At 49.2% G+C, this 18947-nt stretch overlaps 2 protein-coding genes across 5 annotated transcripts in view; both read right to left on the bottom strand.

The window, feature by feature from the left end:
* Window positions 1-18947, bottom strand: part of AGO2 (argonaute RISC catalytic component 2) — a 107047-nt gene that overhangs the window by 47504 nt on the left and 40596 nt on the right. For all 4 annotated transcript variants that reach the window (XM_059901776.1, XM_059901775.1, XM_059901774.1 and 1 more), the window contains one exon: window positions 6911-7106. In XM_059901776.1, coding sequence (XP_059757759.1) covers window positions 6911-7106 — 196 coding nt within the window. The remainder of the gene's footprint in view (window positions 1-6910; window positions 7107-18947) is intronic.
* TRAPPC9 (trafficking protein particle complex subunit 9) overlaps window positions 1-18947 on the bottom strand; it is a 670396-nt gene that overhangs the window by 610949 nt on the left and 40500 nt on the right. The gene's annotated exons all lie outside the window — the stretch shown is intronic.

Here is an 18947-nt window from a genome sequence, read left to right as displayed (position 1 = left end):
CATGATCAATTAATCTATGACAAGGGAGGCAAGAATATACAGTGGGGAAAAGACAGCCTCTTCAATAAACGGTGTTAGGAAAACTGGACAGCTAGATGTAAAATAATCAAACTGGACTACTTTTTTTTTTACAAGAATACACTCAAAATGGATTAAAAACTTATATTTAAGACCTGAAACCATAAAACTCCCAGAAGAAAACATAGGCAGTATGCTCTTTGACATCATCTTAGCAGTATTTTTTTGGATCTGTCTCCTTAAGCAAGGGAAACAAAAGCAAAAATAAACAAATGGGACTACTTTCAACTAAAAAACTTTTCACAGCAAAGGAAATTATCAACAAAATGAAAAGGCCACCTACTGAATAGGAGAAGATATTTGCAAACAATATATCTGATAAGGGGTTAACATCCAAAATATACAAAGAACTCATATAACTCAACATCAAAAAACCAAACAACCTGATTAAAAATAGGCAGAGGACCTGAGTAGACATTTTTCCAAAGAAGGTATACAGACGGCCAGACACATGAATAGATGCTCAACATCACTAATCATCAGGGAAATGCAAAACAAAACAATGAGATGTGGAAAAAAAGGGAACCCTTGTGCCCTGCTGAGGGAAATGTAAATTGGTGCAGCCACTATGGAAAACAGTATGGAGGTTCCTCAAAAAGTTAAAAACTACCATACAATCTAACAATTCCACTTCTGGATATTTTTCTGAAGAAAACAAAAACACTAATTAGAGAAACAATATAAAAAATACATGCACCCCTATGTTAATGGCGGCATTATTTACAATAGCCAAGATATGGAAGCAAACTAAGTGTTAAGTGTCCACTAATAGATGAATGGATAAAGATGTAGTGTGTGTGTGTGTGTGTGTGTGTGTGTGTGTATACACACACACATACACACACACACACACACACACACATACATACATTGGAGTATTACTCAACCATAAGAATGAACAAAATCTTGCCATTTTCAACAACATGGATGGACCTAGAAGGTATTATGCTAAGTGAAAGAAGTCAGACAAAGACAAATACTGTATGATTTCACTTAACAAGCGAAAAAACATAACAAAACAGAAAGAGACTCATAGACATAGAGAACAAACAGGCAGTTGCAGGGGGGATGAGTGAAATAGGTGAGGGAGATTGAGAGGTATACAAATTTCCAGTTATAAAATAAATAAATCACTAAACATTTTTTAATGTATTCTTTTGGTAATTTCTAATTACACAGATTTTTTCATTAATACATTCTCACTGTAAATTTCAAACACGGATAATGCTCCAAGTCCGCCTAGACCACCTCTTTACTTCAATTCTCTTCTCAGAAGCAACCTTATTATTTTTAAACCTATGCACTTATAAATACATAGGTACATAAAAAAAATACAGTGTATTATTTTTTTAAACACACATGGTTCTGGAGCTTGCTGTTTTCCCAGGATGTGTGTTTAACACCTTTCCTTGTCACTATATACAAAGTGGCATCAAGTCTAGAAATAGAAATGTTATTGTATCATGCACTGTAATGTAATATTAACAAACCACACAGTTGTCTATGTTTCCAGACGTGGTATTCATACTGTGAAACTCCATTTCATTGCTGTCCATCGTTTCATAGTACTCCACAGTATGTTTACTTAACCATCCCCATTGGTTGACACAGAAATGACTGCTTTTCTCTCTCGCTTTTTGCCATCACAATATTAGACATCCTTGTACATATCTCTCTTTGGGATAAACACTTAGAAGTAGAACTGGTGGGTCAAAGGTATATGGGGTATCATTTTTATTTACATATATACACAAAACCACCTTCTGAAAAGCCTGGACCGATGTACATTTCCTCCAGCGGCCAGCGCCCGTAAGCAGCAGGCTGCAAGTGACACAGTCATGCTGCCCTGCCCCGCTCTTCCCAAGCACAGCGTGAGCACTTGTGCAGTGCTCTCCTAGGGCCACTTGACAGAGCGCAGGAGGAACAACAGGGAAAGTGCAGACAAAAGGTGAGGAGCACACCTTCTTCCTTCCAGTAGCCCATCCCGCGCTTCCGAGCACGACACCGCTAATTCTGACCCATTGGCAAGATTTCCTAGCGCTGGCCGTTTAAGGCCCGCACAGCCTAGATCAGCTCTGGGCACTGGCTGTTGTGTGTGACCAACTGCAGCCACGATGATACTGGAGGCATCCTGAGAAGAGGGACCTTGCCTTATACTGAACCCGTCCCACAGAAGCCACTCAGAATGGCGATCGAGACTAAGGGCACACCGGGCCGGGATTCACAATGACTCATCAGAACGTGTGCAGATGGCATTTTTCTCTCAGTCTTGCACGAAGCCTCAGGGTTGAATTTATTAAATATCTACCATGTGCCCTGCACAAAGTTTGGGAAACTCAGAATTAAGACACTGCTTTAACAGAGGCTGCAGTGTGGAAGCAGATGGGGTGTCGAGGACTGTCTGGACAGCGTCAGTGCCAGGGGACAGTCTGCAGCAGGAGCTGCCTGCTCCTCCACCTCCCCTTCCACGCCGGGTCCCCTCTTCCAGCGCCGCCCCGATACTGTCAGTCGCTGCTCTGACTCTCTCTTCCCAACTAGGGGCAGGAACCATGCCTACCTTGTCCCCCACCGTACGCCCGCCGGCACAGCGCCTACCACACAGCGGAGGTTTCGTAAATGTCGGCCAGTTGGTAGCATGGTTGCCGAGAGGGACTAAGTCAAGGTTTTAGCACGTGGGTTTTGCTAGCACAAAAACTTTACTTCCAACATTCTTCTAAGCTATTATGAATGATTACAATTTTGAGATTGGACCTTAGGCCAAAGTCCATCAGAATTAATAGTAAAAAGAAGAACCCTGAAGGTTCACACATTTAACTACGCAGCAACTCTCAGGCTGGCTCAAAACCCAGGGGAGCAGCATGGCATGCCAGTATGTGGGCTGGCCTTGCCACAAAATGCAGCTCAACACCCTTAAATATTTAAGGGCTGTTGTTTTTCTTTATATGATGTCCAGCTTGGTGTTGGCTAACCTTGGTTTTCTTTCTAGAAATATGGAAATTTAGTTAAAGTGGAATGAAGTCTTTTCCCATGAATGTGTCTGCTTACCTCATTACGGCTTAGGCTTCTCGCTCTATTTCCCTCTCTCAAACAATTCCTTTGCCTACCTATGCTACTTTACTTTCTTGGAAAGGTTTAAATATAGTATAAAATTAGCCTGGCACTTTAGGTAACTTCAAGATAACTTACTCTTCTGGCTGCCTTTCATGCCCCGCCCCCCCACCTTTTAATATACATACCCTTGCAGATTTTGTAACAACCAAATAAAATTCTAGCAATCAATTGAAAAAAAAAATGCAGCTCGAGACCCATCTTTGCTGCTTTCTGTTTCACGAGGCAATTTCTAAACACTGGGTAACTCTAGAACCTTGCAGTCATAACTATAACAGGACCGTGGGGATACGGTCAGGTAAAAACATCGCATTTTAGTCACCGTCCGCCTTCTTCTGTTGCCAGATGACAAAGCCTTAGTCATGCCTATTTTCATACAAGAAAGCTCCTTGTACACTGTGGTCGATGGCATAATAAGAGCCCACTGCCACCATGCCAATCAAAAGCCCAGAAAATGTGCTTTTTCATGCCTTCATTCCAGCTCTAAGAGTATATCCAAATCAGATTCTCACAGGATTTTGTCCCAAGGAAACTCAAAATCAAACAAGCCCATTCATTGAGCGTCTCAGAGCATATAAGGCATATTAAAAGATCTCAGAAGACCTTTAGTAAATAAAGCTGTTTCAATCAGTTGTGCCCAAAGTTTTGGTTCACAAACACATTTTTTAGTAAGCACATATTTAAAGGACCTCATATAACTGTCAAGTATTGTTTCTTTGGAGACATGTCTTTTGGGGATAAATACTCAGAAGTAGAATTGGTGGATCAAAGGTTATATACTATTTTTATTTTAACATATATACCAAGCCACCTTCTAAAAAGTCTGGACCAATGTATATTGGCCACACTGAGTGAATCCAACTGTTTAGTTTTACAAATAAGGGAAATGAACCCCCAAACATTCTTTCTCATACAAAGATTGTGATCAGGAAAAAATTTACAGCAAAGAGCACTTCATAGGGCACCAGCACAAACTGGGTAACTAATCTGACTTATTATCAAACTGCAACTCAGAATTCTGTTTCTGTCCATGACAAAGGAAGTAGACTTCTCCTCCTGCCCTAAAAAAACTAAAGAAACTAGAGAAAACCCGAGAGCTGTTTTTGACATTGGAAAACAGGCAGCTTAGGACTGTGACCACCGAGGGAAGGAGAACAGACATTCACTCCGCTGGGAACACTTTCCAAATCACAAAATGGGGAAGGCGCGTGAGAGAGCAGCAGTCTTGCTGTGCTGCAGAGACGGGGGCAGGAGAGGTAGGAATTTGTGGGGGAGGGTACCAGAGAAGATAGCAAAAGCCAGACTCCCTCAACGTGACATACATAATGTTCAACAGACAAAAAATTCACTATGCATGTGAATAAGCAAGGGAAGGTGACATGTAATCTAAGGGAAAACCTGCCAATAGAAACAGACCCTGAAATGACCCATCTGCTGTAATTAGCAGACACGGGCTGCTATCATAAATATGCTATTACTATAAATACATTCAAAGTCATCAAGAAAAAAGATGGCAGCTATGAATGAACAGATGAGAAATCTCAGCAGAAATGTAAACTATGAAAAAGAACCAAATGCAAATTCTAGAAAAAATAAATGAAAAAAATTTTTGGATGGTTACCACAGAATATTGGATATTACCAAAAAAAGGTCGGGGGCAGGGGGAGATAAAGTGATCTTAAAGAGAGATCAATAAAGATTACCCAAACTGAGAAAAGAGGGAGAACAATTTTTTTTAAAAATCACAAGACAATATCAAATGGTCTAACATACACATAACTGCAATCCTGGAAGTAGAGGAGGGAATGGGACAGGAAAAAAATTTAAAGAAATGACTGCCAGTATGTCACCCAAATAACATGAAAGATATAAACATTAAGGATCCCAAGAAGGAAAAATACAAAGAAAACCCCACCTAGGCATATCATAGTCAAACTGCTGAAAAGCAAAATTAACTAGAAAGTATTTGAAAGAAAAAAGACAGATACAGGAGAACTACAAACAACAACAAACAGATTTCATCAGAAACAATGAGGATTAAAAGACGATGTAATAACATCTTTAAGGTGCTAGGGAAAAAACTGTCAATTTAAAATTCTACATCCAGCAAAAATCTTTCAAAAATGAGGAGAAAATAAACATATTTGCAGATTTTAAAAAATGGTGGGAGAATTCATCACTGGCAGGTTTGTACAATGAGAAAGGATAAAAGATATTCTTCAGGCTGAGGGGGAAATGCTGCCAGGTATAAACACTGATCAACAGAAAGAAATAAAGAGAACGAGATATGGTTACTATGTGGGTAAACAGACTATTTTCTTTTCTTAACTTCTTTAAAATAACAACATTGTACCATGGGGTTTATAACATATGTAGGAGTAAAACACATGACAACAGTAGCAAAAGGAATTATACTAAAACTATAATTGTTCAAAAAAAAAATTGACAAGTGTTTTTGTAACCTTCAGGAAGTCAAATGTTTCTTAGAACACACAATATAATAACCACTTTCAGGGACTTCCCTGGTGGCGCAGTGGTTAAGAATTCGCCTGCCAATGCAGGGGATACAGGTTCGAGCCCTGGTCCGGGAAGATCCCACGTGCAGTGGAGCAACTAAGCCCGCGTGCCACAAATACTGAGCCTGCGATCTAGAGCCCGTGAGCCATAACTCCTGAAGCCCACGTGCCACAACTACCCGAAGCCCGCGTGCCTACAGCCTGTGCTCCGAAACAAGAGAAGCCACCGCAATGAGAAGCCCGCGCACAGCAAGGAAGAGTAGGCCCCTCTCGCCGCAACTAGAAAAAGCCCACACACAGCAACAAAGACCCAATGCAGCCTAAAATAAATAAACAAACAAACAAACAAATTAAAAAGAAGACAGAAGGTCAAACAACTCATTGGAAAAGAAAAAAGGAAATCATGCATGAAAAGGTGCTCAACTCATTAGTTATCAAGAAATGAAAATTAAACCACAATAAGAAACCATTACACACTCACCAAAATAGCAAAAATCAAAAAGACTAACCACACCAAGTGCTGACAAGGATGTGGAGCAGCGGGAACTCTCGCTGCCAATGGGAGCGTGAGACGGTACAGGCACGTTGGAAAACTACTTGGCAGTGTCTCATACAGCTAAACCTACTCTACCCTTTGATCCACTCGCAGGTACTTATCTAAGAGAATTGAAAACGTGTGTTCACAAAAGACTTGAACAAGCAGTTCACAGCAGCTTCATTCATAACAGCAAAGTCCAGAGCGCCTAAGCACCTAATGAGAGGATGAGTAAATGAACCATGAAATAACTGTATCGTAACACATTCCTCTACAACAAAAATGAGAAGCTATTAACACACACAATGGTACAGGTCAAGCTCAAAAACATGCTGAGAGAAGCAGGACGAAGGGGCAGCTCTCAGCTCTCGTGGACCGTGGGCCATGCGACTCCATTTACACAGGCGGGAAACGAGCCTCCAGGGACGGATCCCAGCACTGCTGGTGGGGGGCGGAGGCACTGGCAACTTTCGGGGGCGATGGGCGTGGCTAAACATTCGTCAAAACTCACCGAGCGGCACACTTACAATGTGTATTTCTTTGTATCTCAATACAAGAACACTTAAAAAAAAAAAAAAAATGCAACAGAAGCTTCCTGGGGGGAAAAGGTCAGAAGGATCTGCTGAGAATCGAAGGGTTGATTCGTTTTAAAATAAAGGACAAAACAGAATACCTGTTAACTCTTCTTGGGCATTTCTCTGGCTTGATATCCAACTCATAATGATAGATGTCAATTTTTGGAATGTCCATTTCAAAGAAGTTGGCCTGTAACTTGATCGTTCTCCCGGAGGTCCCGAAGTCGGGTCTGGGTGGAGGCTTGAAGGCATACCCTTGGACGGGTGGCGGTGGCGGTGGAGGAGGGGCAAGCACTGGAAATGGCAAAAAGAACGCCTGTTACCCAGGGACCACGCTGAGAGGGGCCTGGCGCCTGCCCCGTGCACGCTGCCCTCCCCACCTCCCTGGACCCCGCCATCACAGGCCCCGCTGGCACTGCCATTCCCTCCTTCCCCCCTGCTCCTCCTCCCCTTGAAACTCACCCCCCACCCCGCCCGGGGCCACCTCATCACAGAGCCTCCCCAGTGCCAGGCTCAAGGTCCCCCAGAGCGCGGCCCTCCTCGGCCACTCGGCCTCGACACTGCACCTTGCCCTCCTTGCTCAGACTCTTCCCTCCCTGGTCCCCCCTCGCTCGGCTTTTCTCCACCGGCCCTCTTCACTTCTTCTGACAGGCTCACAGTTCCAGCCCTGCACCCACAGTTCAAAGTCCTTCCCCCAGGCCTGCGTCTCCATCGATGAGGCTGCGGTCTACTCCACTGTCAAGACCCTTCCCACACATTCTTCACGGCCAACTGCTCAACAATGCTCACCACTTTACCCGCTTTTCTCTCTAACGCCTCTTTTCCTATCCATCTCTCTCCGCCTCAGCTCGGGTTCCCATTTCATCCTAGTGGGGGCTCGGCTTCCAGACCCCTCACCCACTTTCCACACATTCTGATCTCACCCCGGCCAGATACCTTGGTGGCGCCCCAGCACGCAGCCCCGACATTTAGGCACTCACGTCTCGGCCTTATCTTCTGCAGCTCTAAGGACCCTCCCCACCAAGAACCAGCCTCACACTTCAGAGCCCTGCACATGCCAGCTCCCGCCCAAGAATCCCGAAGAACCCATTCACTCCTGTAGCCCTCGTGTGTCCAGCTCACTTTGCTCGCGTTTCCAGCACGAGGCTGCCGCGCCGTGTGCTGTCCTCACGCTTGGCCCTCCGCCTGGCGAGCTGGACCACGAGCAGCTCGCGGGTCAAGGTCTGCGGGAGCGCCTGACGCTCAGGAGCCAGCCTATCCGTTCACACGTGGGAAAGCCCAAGCTCCCGCAGGCAAAGGAAGGTTGCCAAAGTCGCCCACCAAGTGTCCTCTGCCACGGACCACCGAAGTCACGAAGGAAGGTGTTTGCAACATCAAGAGTCAAGAACGCAGAGCCTCCCAACACCGACACTCACACCCAGACCTTGGCACTGCGCCCCTGAGAACCACGTCCTACACCACAGCCCCTCTTCCAGGGACTTCCGACGGCTGTGCTTGGGTCAACGAGGTACTCAACTACCCCTGCCATCTCTCTCCTGGAAGCCAAGACTCAACACCCCCTTCTCTGCAAAACGCCAAGATCACCTTTCCACAAAGGAGTCTCAACAGTAAGCCAATTCGTTACTTAAAAATGCTTTATGATACCTCTTTGGTTACCATACTTGCCATGCACACTTCTGTTCTCTTTCTTTGCGTATGAGAGATTAAAGATGGGGCAGTGTGATCGTCAGCAAACGAGACAAAGGCAAAGGGGTAAGACTCATACGGAATTAAAGGGACCAAGATCGCCATGACAGTGTCCCTCCTCCGTGACTCGTAAATCCATTAACTTAATCGAGGAGTGCTTTTCTCCCCCCCATAGACCGTTAAAAAAAACAAAAACAAAACAAAACAAAACAACGCTTCGTCCCAACTCGAATTTTCAGTAATTCCATTAATAAAATTCAAACTCGTTTTAGGAAAAAAACCAACGAAAAAAATTTCCGATTAACAGTGTACCTTTAATTTTCGCTCAAATATCTTTGTTTCAAAAAAGTTCTCATTTAAAAAAAAATTCCATGTACTGCAATCCCTACTGACACTCACTGGAAACAAAAGTACTCTACAAAAAATAATAGAAGCTGTTCTTACTGTATTTCTGACATAGAAAAACTCAGGGAGTCTTTGAATTACTTGTTTTATACTTTGGTTTCTTTCTATGAGAAAAGGTTATTTTTTAGGTTATAACCTTTTAGGTTATAACCTTTCAGGTTAATAACCTTTTAGAAAAGGTTATGAGACCTCTTCTATGAGAAAAGGTCTAAAGCTTATTAACCTCACGGAGCTAAGCCGTCTGGAGCCCTTCGCGTCTCTCTCCACTAGGCTGCCATGACTTCGTAGACGACACACTCACCGCCTTGCACAGCAGCCCATCCCTGCAGCAAGCACGCCCGGGTGCCCCTTACGTGCTGGGTAGAGCGCCAGAGACCAAAGATACAAGACTAAACAGGGTTCTCAAGCAGCTCACACATCACCTCCCAGGAGAGTGTCGGAGTGCAGGACATCCAGTGGATTAGGGTGTTTACTTCTCCAAAGTCAGCAGGTCACACGGGGTCCTCGCACTGAGGGTCCTGACCACGCCAAGGAGGGGACACCGCTTGCTCCCTGGGGACAGACGCAGATTCTCTGCACTCAGCACTGAGTGCCCACTGACACGAGGTCTCTGTCCTCAGATGGACTCCCACCCGGCAAGAGGAATCTTGTGAATGTAGAGTCAAGGTTAAACCTTTGTGTCCCAAGAAATGTCCAGCCGCAGAGCCACAGAAATCCGGCCCCCAGGGCAACTTGAGGAACCGGAGCACGATCCACACTGAAGGGAGTCCCAGCTCACAAAGTGCTTTCCCAGTTTCCTATCTTGCAGCTGATTTACAATATCATGTAAGTTTCACGTGTACAGCACAGTGATTCCGTTTTATACATACAGATATACATTATACATATACACACATATTTACACACATGTATATTCTTTTTCAGAATCTTTTCCCTTGTAGGTTATTATATAATACCGAGTATAGTTCCCTGTGCTATACAGTAGGCCCCTTCTGGTTCACGTTCCCTAATTGCGCCTCACAGCTACGGAGCAAAGGGGTCGCCTGTGAACCGTGAAGCTGGCCAAGGCCCAGAGAGCAACACAGCGGGCGTGCCCACTCCATCCCACTCCCCAGGCTGCCCCCGCCCCCGCCCGCCGGCCTTACCTACCTCTCAGCAAGGCAGGGTCAGGCCTGGGGCCCACCTCTCAGGCTGAGCCTACGCCTCCTATACCCCCAACACCCACCACTTGGACACGATAAGCCGCGGGAAACAAGGAGAACAGTTCACCAGTTTGCGTCACTAACCTGTATTAATAAAAGCAATGGGGGAAATGCAATGGTAAATTATTCATAAAATATATAATTTCATAAGATATTTCTTCCTTGCTTCTAGCTTTTAATAATGAAACTACTGACAGTTCATGGGGAGGCGTATGGAATATAAAGTCACAAGTTAAAGCCCTCTAAGCAGAGGGAACAGGGTGAGGACCTGTGTGTTTGTGTTTTTTTTAAATATAAATTTATTGATTGATTGATTTAGGTTGCACTGGGTCTTACTTGCTGCGCTCAGGCTTTCCCTAGTTGCGTTGAGCGGGGGCTACTCTTTGTTGTGGTGCATGGGCTTCTTTTGTTGCAGAGCACAGGCTATTGGCACGCGGGCTCAGTAGTTGTGGCACGCGGGCTCAGTAGTTGTGGCTCGCGGGCTCCAGAGCACAGGCTCAGAAGTTGTGGCACATGGGCTTAGTTGCTCCGCGGCATGTGGGATCTTCCTGGACCAGGGCTCGAACCTGTGTCCCCTGCATTGGCAGGCAGATTCTTAACCACTGCGCCACCAGGGAAGCCCAGGACCTGTGTTTCATACCTTCGGGAAGGAAACTCTCCCACCGAGGGACATGAAAACTGCGCCGGGCCTCAGTCCTGAGACACCTTGGATCTATTTTTCTGATGCGCAGGGAGTCCCAAGTGTAAACTGCCGAAACAAGCAGGAGGATCCACAAACAAAGCTCCAGAGAGGACGCAGCGGAGCAGTGGAAGGACAGAGCTCCACCCGCGCTGGGGAAGGGACGCGGGACACGGGGGATTGGGAGGAGGTGTCAGCTCCTGGCCCCAAGGCCAAAAGGAGGGACGAATGGGCACACACGCGTGTGACACAGGGAACCGAAAATCCAGCCCAGTGTCACCTAGAGGTGAGCTCTCCAGGCGCTCCCCTCGCACGGCCCGCGGCCCTTCTCACTGCAGCAGGAATGGGGGCTGCCACGCACAGGTGCACCGGACGGGCGGGGCGTCGGAGGGAAAGGATGAGGAGGGGACATGGGGAGACCCCAGAGCACACGCTCCCTGGTTGACCTTCTTACCCTGGGCTCCCAGGAGCGGGTGCCACCAACATCTACAAATAAATGGAAGCCCAAGGAACAGCCCAACAGGAGGCAGCATCTGGGGAGGAGTTCACGGAGCTGGCGTTAAGCCAACCGCTGGCCACCTGCTCAGCAGGGACCCAGCCCCAAGTGCCTACCTCCCCTTAAGATGCCACCTCACCTCCCTTGCTCCTGCCGTGCCGGCAGGCTGAGCGAGCGATCCCCCAGCTTCCAAGCTCTCTCACATCTCCTCCCCTCTTCACGGAGAAATTCAGGTCTGACCTGCCTGTGAACACTGTCGGCAGACACCCCAGCCTCGCTCCTCCCAACCCCAGGCAGCATGCACAGCACATTTCCCACCCAGCAACTCATCAAACAGCTTTGTTTGGAATGGATTTCCCGCTGTTAGGCTTGCCTCGGCACGGGGCAAAACCTTTGGGATCGGGAAGGCAAACGCTTCTTTCTCGTCCAGCAACACTGGCTGTCACGGCGGGAAAGGACTCGTCCACAGCAACCGCCAGCACAGCCCCAGCGCTTCAGTGACTCGGCCACCAGCCCCTGTTCCTGACCAGAGTGCTGTGGGCAGACGTCCCCGAGCCTGAGAATCCAGCACAGCGTCAGGGACAAAGTAGGCACCGAGTGTTTGCCGAGTTGCTGCTGATCATCCAGCACGTGTGTTTAAAATTTCCATCTTCAGAGCCACAGCTCAATCAGTGAAAGGGAAACATGTAGTGAATGAGTAATCGACTTCCTGTATGAGTAACCGGGTCATAGAAACCAGAAAGCTTTCAAGAGATTCCACGGGAGGCGAGCCTGTCATCGCACTGAGCGTCCTGCAGAAACCCACCCCCAAGGTTTGGACTGTCGCTGGCCTGTCAGAGGAAGGTCCCAGAGCAGGGCTGTGAGACACCTGCCTTCACCATCTCTTGGCAGCCCCTCGCCAGAGCTGTTCGCTCGTCCCAGCCCTCCCCCTGAGCGAGGGGTGGAGGCACATGGACGCAAACCCACACAATCACCCCGCCTCTCTCCCACCCGGAACTGGGGACGCAGGTCACACACCCGAGGAGCCAAGGAGATACCCTGAGACTGCTGCCTACACGGACCAGCACTGGCAGGGCCCCAAGACACCAGGCAACCTCACAGTCAGCTAAGACCCCCTCCGAGAGAAGGAAGTTTGGCCTCCTTCCGAATGTGCCAGGTATCCAAGAGCTCGCGGCGGGGCCATTCTTCACCGACTAGATCGTGGGGCACTCCCTAAAGCAGCACCCGTGGGTAACTTCCACTCAAGGAAGCCGTCTTGTTTCCTTACCCATGATGGTAGACGTGGGCGACTGGGTGAATCTTTCCTATACTGTAGTCTTCTCTCTGATGATCAAAACACACCCTTATTACAGAAGATGTAGAAAAATACAAAGAAAATTTAAATCATCTGTTATGCCAGAAGGTGACTAACAGGCAAAGCTAGGACTCAGACACAGGTCCTGTTGTCATCAGAGCATGTGAGGTTTGCCACCAAAGCGGAGCTGCCTCAAGTCCTTCTGAGAGAGTAGACAAGTTTAAATCAAACAAGGGACTCTCCTGGTGGTCCAGTGGTTAAGAATCCTGGTTGGCGAACTAAGATCCCACATGCCATGGAGCAGCTAAGCCCATGCGCTCTAGAGCCCACTTCCCTCAACTAGAGAGCCCACACGCCACAACTACTGAGCCCATGCACCACAGCTAGAGAGAAGCCCATGCGCTGCAACAAAGAGCCTGCGTGCCGCAACTAAGACCCCACGCAGCCAAATAAGATAAATATTTTTTAAAAATACACTCGGGGGACTTCCCTGGTGGTGCAGTGGTTAAGAATCCGCCTGCCAATGCAGCAGACACAGGTTCCAGCCCTGGTCCAGGAAGATCCCACATGCCGCAGAGCAACTAAGCCCGTGCGCCACAACTACTGAGCCCGCGTGCCGCAACTACTGAGCCTGTGCGCTCTGGAGCCCGTGTGCCACAACTAGAGAGAAGCCCGTGCACCGCAACTAGAGAAGCTGCACGCTACAACGAAGGATCCCACATGCCGCAACTAAGACCTGACCCAGACAAATAAATAAATATTTAAAAACAGACAAACAAAATTAATAAGAGAGATGCACTAACAGTGCATAATAATCTAGCCTCACCAAGTTCATTCAATTAGCATTTCAGAGCATAATCATAGCTGCCACTTACTGAGGTCTGTGTACCAGACAAGCAGAAAACACAGGGCTCTCTTGTCACGTGACAGCGGTCACAGATGCCACAATGTACGTTTAAAACCTGAAGCTCCTTCAAAATCATGATATTTATTAGACCTGCTGCTGGACCTTGCTATTAAAGGTGGTAAAGGACCCATTTGTTACTCTGTCACCCTTTTGGTTTGGTATTTCGATAACTATTTCAATACAACCAGTTTTCTTTGTCATCCTATGTATTTTGTTCTTTGCCTTAAAAAACATTATTCTGGAAAGGGATCCATCCACAAGCGTCACCAGACTGACAAAGAGGTTCACGACTGCACACTTTTGGGAACCACCTGCTCTAAGGGAACAGGGAGGCCTCGTCTCTAAGCAGGGAGGAGGGCGGTTCGGCTGCTGGTAACGTCACAAAGCCTCCGTGGTCTCCTGTGGTCTCCTGGCGGTGTGGAGGGTGGGCAGGTCTGACGTCCCGCCCCCAGGAGCAGCCCCGCCGACAGCGCCACGCCCCGCAGGCCAGCAGGGGCTCCGTCTCCATGGCTGCCCTGCGATCGCCCGCCCCTGACGTGACGTGCGCTCACGATTTACCGGCTGCCATGACAACAGGATCGCCAGGCTTCTGCGCATCACACGGCCGCCTACCACGCGGCTGAGCTGGGAATCAGAAATCAGACATCTTGATGAGGCCTGACAGCAGCGCCCCAGGGCCCACGGCCCTGCCGCTGTCCACCTAGGGCCATGGCAGCGGATCCTGGGAAGAAGTAAGGCAAAACTCCCTGATGACCAGCGTGGAAATCAAGCTGTCCCGGGGCGAGCAAGGGGACAAGCATCATTGTTCAGAGAAGCTCTTCATTTCTGCTGTTTCCTAAGTACTTAGGCACACGGAACCGAACTTTCAAAAACCTGCAAACCACATTAGGTCAGGCACCGGGATCTGGAATCGGCTTGGCCTCCGCCCCGCCCCTGACCCTTCACCCCAGCTCTCACGGCAGCTCTGCTGTTACAAGCACAGACGCCAAGGTCCGGGTGCCAGCTTTATACCATCAGGCCGAGAACGGCATTCCTGACCACGGATGACTTGAAATAAATCACAGAGCCTGGAGGCTGGAGTCACCTTGGACAACCTTGGAGACCCAGAGGAGACAGCAACTCACCCCCACCTGCTCTAAGCCATCAACCATGAGCTGGATCTGGGCAGGTGCTGGGGTCACAGTGCCGAGGCAGGTCTGGGGGCTTGGTCTCGGGGAGGGCCAGGAAACAGCGCAAAGGAACCGAGCGGCAAGCACCAGGACTTCCCAGAAGGGGCACAGTGCTGCCTGCCCCGTCCCCGGCCCCCGCTCCGACACCGCTCCTTCCACCACATGTCATTATGAGTTATCTGACATTCAAGAACAAAAAGATCTGCGTGACTGTTCACTCCTGGGTGACTGAAATGTTCCTTAAGAAAAGTCTAAATTACGTCCTGTCTGTACTCACCGGCTGTTCAGTGCTGCTTGAACTTGGGCCACAGCCTTGCTGGGAGGCTGGAGGGTGGGGCACTCCTCCAGGAAGTGAGCCCAGCCCACCAGCACCCAAGTCTTAGTGGGGCTGGGATCAAAGATTTGCCACCCAGATACCAGGAGGCCATTGTAAAGCTCTTTCCAGAATCTCAAAGTAAGCGTTAGTATTCAAAGCCATGCATCCTCTATTTTCCTTTTAGAATTCTGTTTTCATTATATTGGGTATCACAGCCAGAAACTATGAAGGCAAAAGAAAGTGATAAAAACAGCTCAGGGCTGTCCAGCCCTTCCACGCCTGGGGCCAAGCCGGGTGTGGCCATCAGCTCCTTGACGCTTCTGGATGTCGCTGTCAGGACACGGAGGCTTCGGGGATGCGTGATGTGTCAGGCTCCCCGAGCCAGGCCTGGGTCTGTGTGTCTCCTCACGGGCTAGAAGAGCTCGTCAGGCACAGACCAGAGAGCAGATGCCGACCGAACAGCACTCTCCCGCTGAAACCAGGACACACGGTTACCACTGACCAAATCCACCTGCAGCCTACACAGGCAGGTCTCGCTTGTGGCCACCGAAACTGACTGAACTGCATTAAACAATCGCAGCAGGCTTTTCGGTGACGTGAGTGGAAGCAGCCTCAGGACGAAGCACTAAGAATGCAGACAGGCACACCTGCTGTCAGCTGGAGATCAAGTCAAACATGACTGCAGCGTCAGACCCGGGCGACCGACAGCCAACTGTGAGCAGGGAAACAAACCAAACCCAGCCGAGTTCCCGGAGAAAGGGACCATCTGACCAGACACAAGGACCCAGGAACGCTCGCCCACACGCACGTCCGGCCCAAGTGCCCCGCCAAGTGGAGCTGGGATGGAACCCAGGCCGAGACACAGACGCCTCCGCCTGGCCCGGGTCTCGCTCCCGCTGCCCCGCGAGCTCAGAGTCAGCTCGGGGCAGGGAGGACCCAGGCCCGGTCACTGCAGGAGGATTTGCTCTCAGCAATGTCTGGTGCCACCGGCGTTCCGATGGGATAGTCAACGTCAGCCCAGAGCGCAGGGGCTCTGGGGACACCGCACGGCACGAGGCTGACCATCAAGCCCCGCTGACGCCCCCAGGCCTGCAGGTCCCAGCCCGGGCCGTGAGCCCCCCCTCCCCTGTGCCCACAGCACCCAGAGGACTTTCGCTTCCTCCTCGCGCCCTTGGGCAGGCTTGCACAGCAACTCCGCTAGATGAAGAGGAAGGGCGGGCTGGGCGGAGCCCGGTGACACACTGGCAGCCTCCCCAGACCGGGGAGGGGATGGGGACAGGCCCTGCAAGGAAGGCAGCCAGCCGTGGTCTGCAGACCTGTTCTCTGTAAATGTGTCACCCCCTCGCGCGGGCCACCGTTCCTGTAAGCCTTTCACGTCTTCCTCTCTCGGTGGAAATTCCCACCTGGTTCTTGGTAACATGCAAAGAAAGGGCCCCGGCAGCGGCCTGAACAGGGAGCTGACCCCAGGGGCAGATGCGCCCAGGTGAGAGCCGGCCCCAAAGGCCCGGCAGGTCAGCGCCAGGACAGCTGCTGACCCGAAACCCTGAAGGTATTCAGTCTTCTCCCGGGGAGCATGCAGCTTGCACGGGAAGAGGCCACAAGCCAGACGGACCACTGAGGATGAATTACAAGACAAGCACCCAGCTACCCTCGTGTCAGTGACTCATATTAGTCTCTATTTTTGTTGCAAACTCAAAGAACTTTGTCTACGATGGGGTTTTTTTGGTTGGTTTTTTTTTTTTTTTTTTAATAAATTTACTTATTTATTTATTTAATTTTGGCTACGTTGGGTCTTCGTTGCTGCGCGTGGGCTTTCTCTAGTTGTGGTGAGCGGGGGCTACTCTTGTTGCGGTGCGTGGGCTTCTCATTGCAGTGGCTTCTCTTGTTGCGGGGCACGGGCTCTAGGCGCGCGGGCTTCAGTAGTTGTGGCACGTGGGCTCAGTAGTTGTGGCGCACGGGCTTAGTTGCTCCGCGGCATGTGGGATCTTCCCGGACCAGGGCTCGAACCCGTGTCCCCTGCATTGGCAGGTGGATTCCTAGCCGCTGCGCCACCAGGGAAGTCCGACAATGGGTTTTTAAGTGGGCTTTTGTGGTTAACCTGAAACTCCCACCAGCATTTAAAACACAATCTTCTTTGAGGAACAGTCCCCAAAGCCACCCCTGTGATGTGTAAAAAGAAAACTTTTTTTCTCATAGAAAATGTTTTAATGAACTTTCCCTCTTAAGTTAAAAATGCCCCCTCTGATTCACCGTCTGTCTTCACTCAACGATATCAGAAATACTATAATCAACACACGGAAGGATTAAAGAAATACTTGTAAAATGCAAATTACCTCCTACAGAAATGTCCCCCAAATGGCTGATATGACATTACTGTGGACTAGGGGTTCTTTCAAGCGTTTGTCAGAGAGTTTGGAAGCGCTTTACAAAAAAGCCCCGTGAAAACAGGAAAACTATCTTATATGTGCATTTCTCCCACACATTTCTCTGCAGCACTTACTAGCTCTGATTTTACAGTTATTTTGTGACCCTCTGATTAGTAACTGCCTTTCCCACCGACATAAGCATCACCAGGGCAGAGGTTAGGTCTGGTTTGGTGCAACAGTTTAATGAATGACTGAACAAACAAGTGCACAGATGAAAAAAGAATAGCTCAGTGTCACACCAACTCTTAGTAGAAACGCCTTTACTGATTTATAACTCAATGCCAAGTGTTTTGTGGCAAAAACATGAGGCATTCATGTGAGGACTATCATTCCGTCTTGGGCGAGCAGCCTGCCCCATTTCAGCTCAAGAGGCCGGCACTGATCGAGCACCTGCTACGTTCCGGGCACGAGACTTCAGGCGCCTCCTCGTCGTTCTCACGTCCACCGTCTCGGACACTGTCTTCACTCCACAGGTGAGGAACCAGGGCGGCACAGAGGGCACCGTGCCCGCCGACCACAGGGCCGACACCAAAGCAGTCCCCACTGAGCCCTCCGCCAACGCAATCCCTCGACTCCCCCAGCCTCCCTTACGGAAGAGTTCACATGACATCTCTCATACTTCAGGAAAGTCTTTTTCTCCACAGAACCCAGATCCTTTTCATCACCCCAAACATACAGGAATCTAACCTATCATCCCTCTAAAGCAGCTGGGAAAGTTCAGAAAACTCAATTTAGTGCCCTTTTACATTAACTACTTCATCCTAGTTACCTGGAACACCTCTCAGTACCTACAGAAAACGTGTGATTTCTCTTTGTAATATGTATATTATTATTTTGAGCTCCCATAATAATTCAGGAAGTAATAGCCACCACTAGTGCACCAGGCACATACACTGTGTATCATGCGTATCATCTCGTCTAGTCCTCACCCTGGGTAAGGCAAACATGATCCCACTTTACAGATGGGAAACCGAGGTGACCAGAAGGTGAGTGACAGGCAAAGCCGGGATTCAGACACAGGTCTTGCTGCCCTCACAGCACGAGAGTTTTGCTAGCAAGCCGAAGTGCACAGCGCTCAGTGCCCTCCCCGAGATCCGCATGCCCGGCCCTACGCTGAGCACCTCCACACACCGGCTCCGACTCCACTCACTGGGCACCGCCTGAGCACCCTCGACTCCCCTGCTCTCGGGGTGCCCACCTTCAGAAGGGGGCGGGCAGAAACGTCAGAGAGAGGCCGGAAGCAGGCCGCTATGACAGGTCAGGGTGGGCGAAGGTGGCATGTCCATGAGTGGGACAGGAGGACAAGAACAGCTTTCTGAATATTAAAAAATTAAGGAGAGCTTCCTTACATTTTATTAAAAATAAATTCCAGGGCTTCCCTGGTGGTGCAGTGGTTAAGAACCTGCCTGCCAACACAGAGGACACGGGTTCTAGCCCTGGTCCGGGAAGATCCCACATGCCGCGGAGCAACTGAGCCCATGAGCCACAACTACTGAGCCTGCACTCTAGAGCCCGCGAGCCACAACTACGGAAGCCCATGAGTCACAACTACTGA

The sequence above is a fragment of the Balaenoptera ricei genome, chromosome 17, assembly GCF_028023285.1.
Source record: "Balaenoptera ricei isolate mBalRic1 chromosome 17, mBalRic1.hap2, whole genome shotgun sequence".
Classification (NCBI taxonomy): domain Eukaryota; kingdom Metazoa; phylum Chordata; class Mammalia; order Artiodactyla; family Balaenopteridae; genus Balaenoptera; species Balaenoptera ricei.
This window is presented reverse-complemented; position numbering and strand designations above follow the sequence as displayed.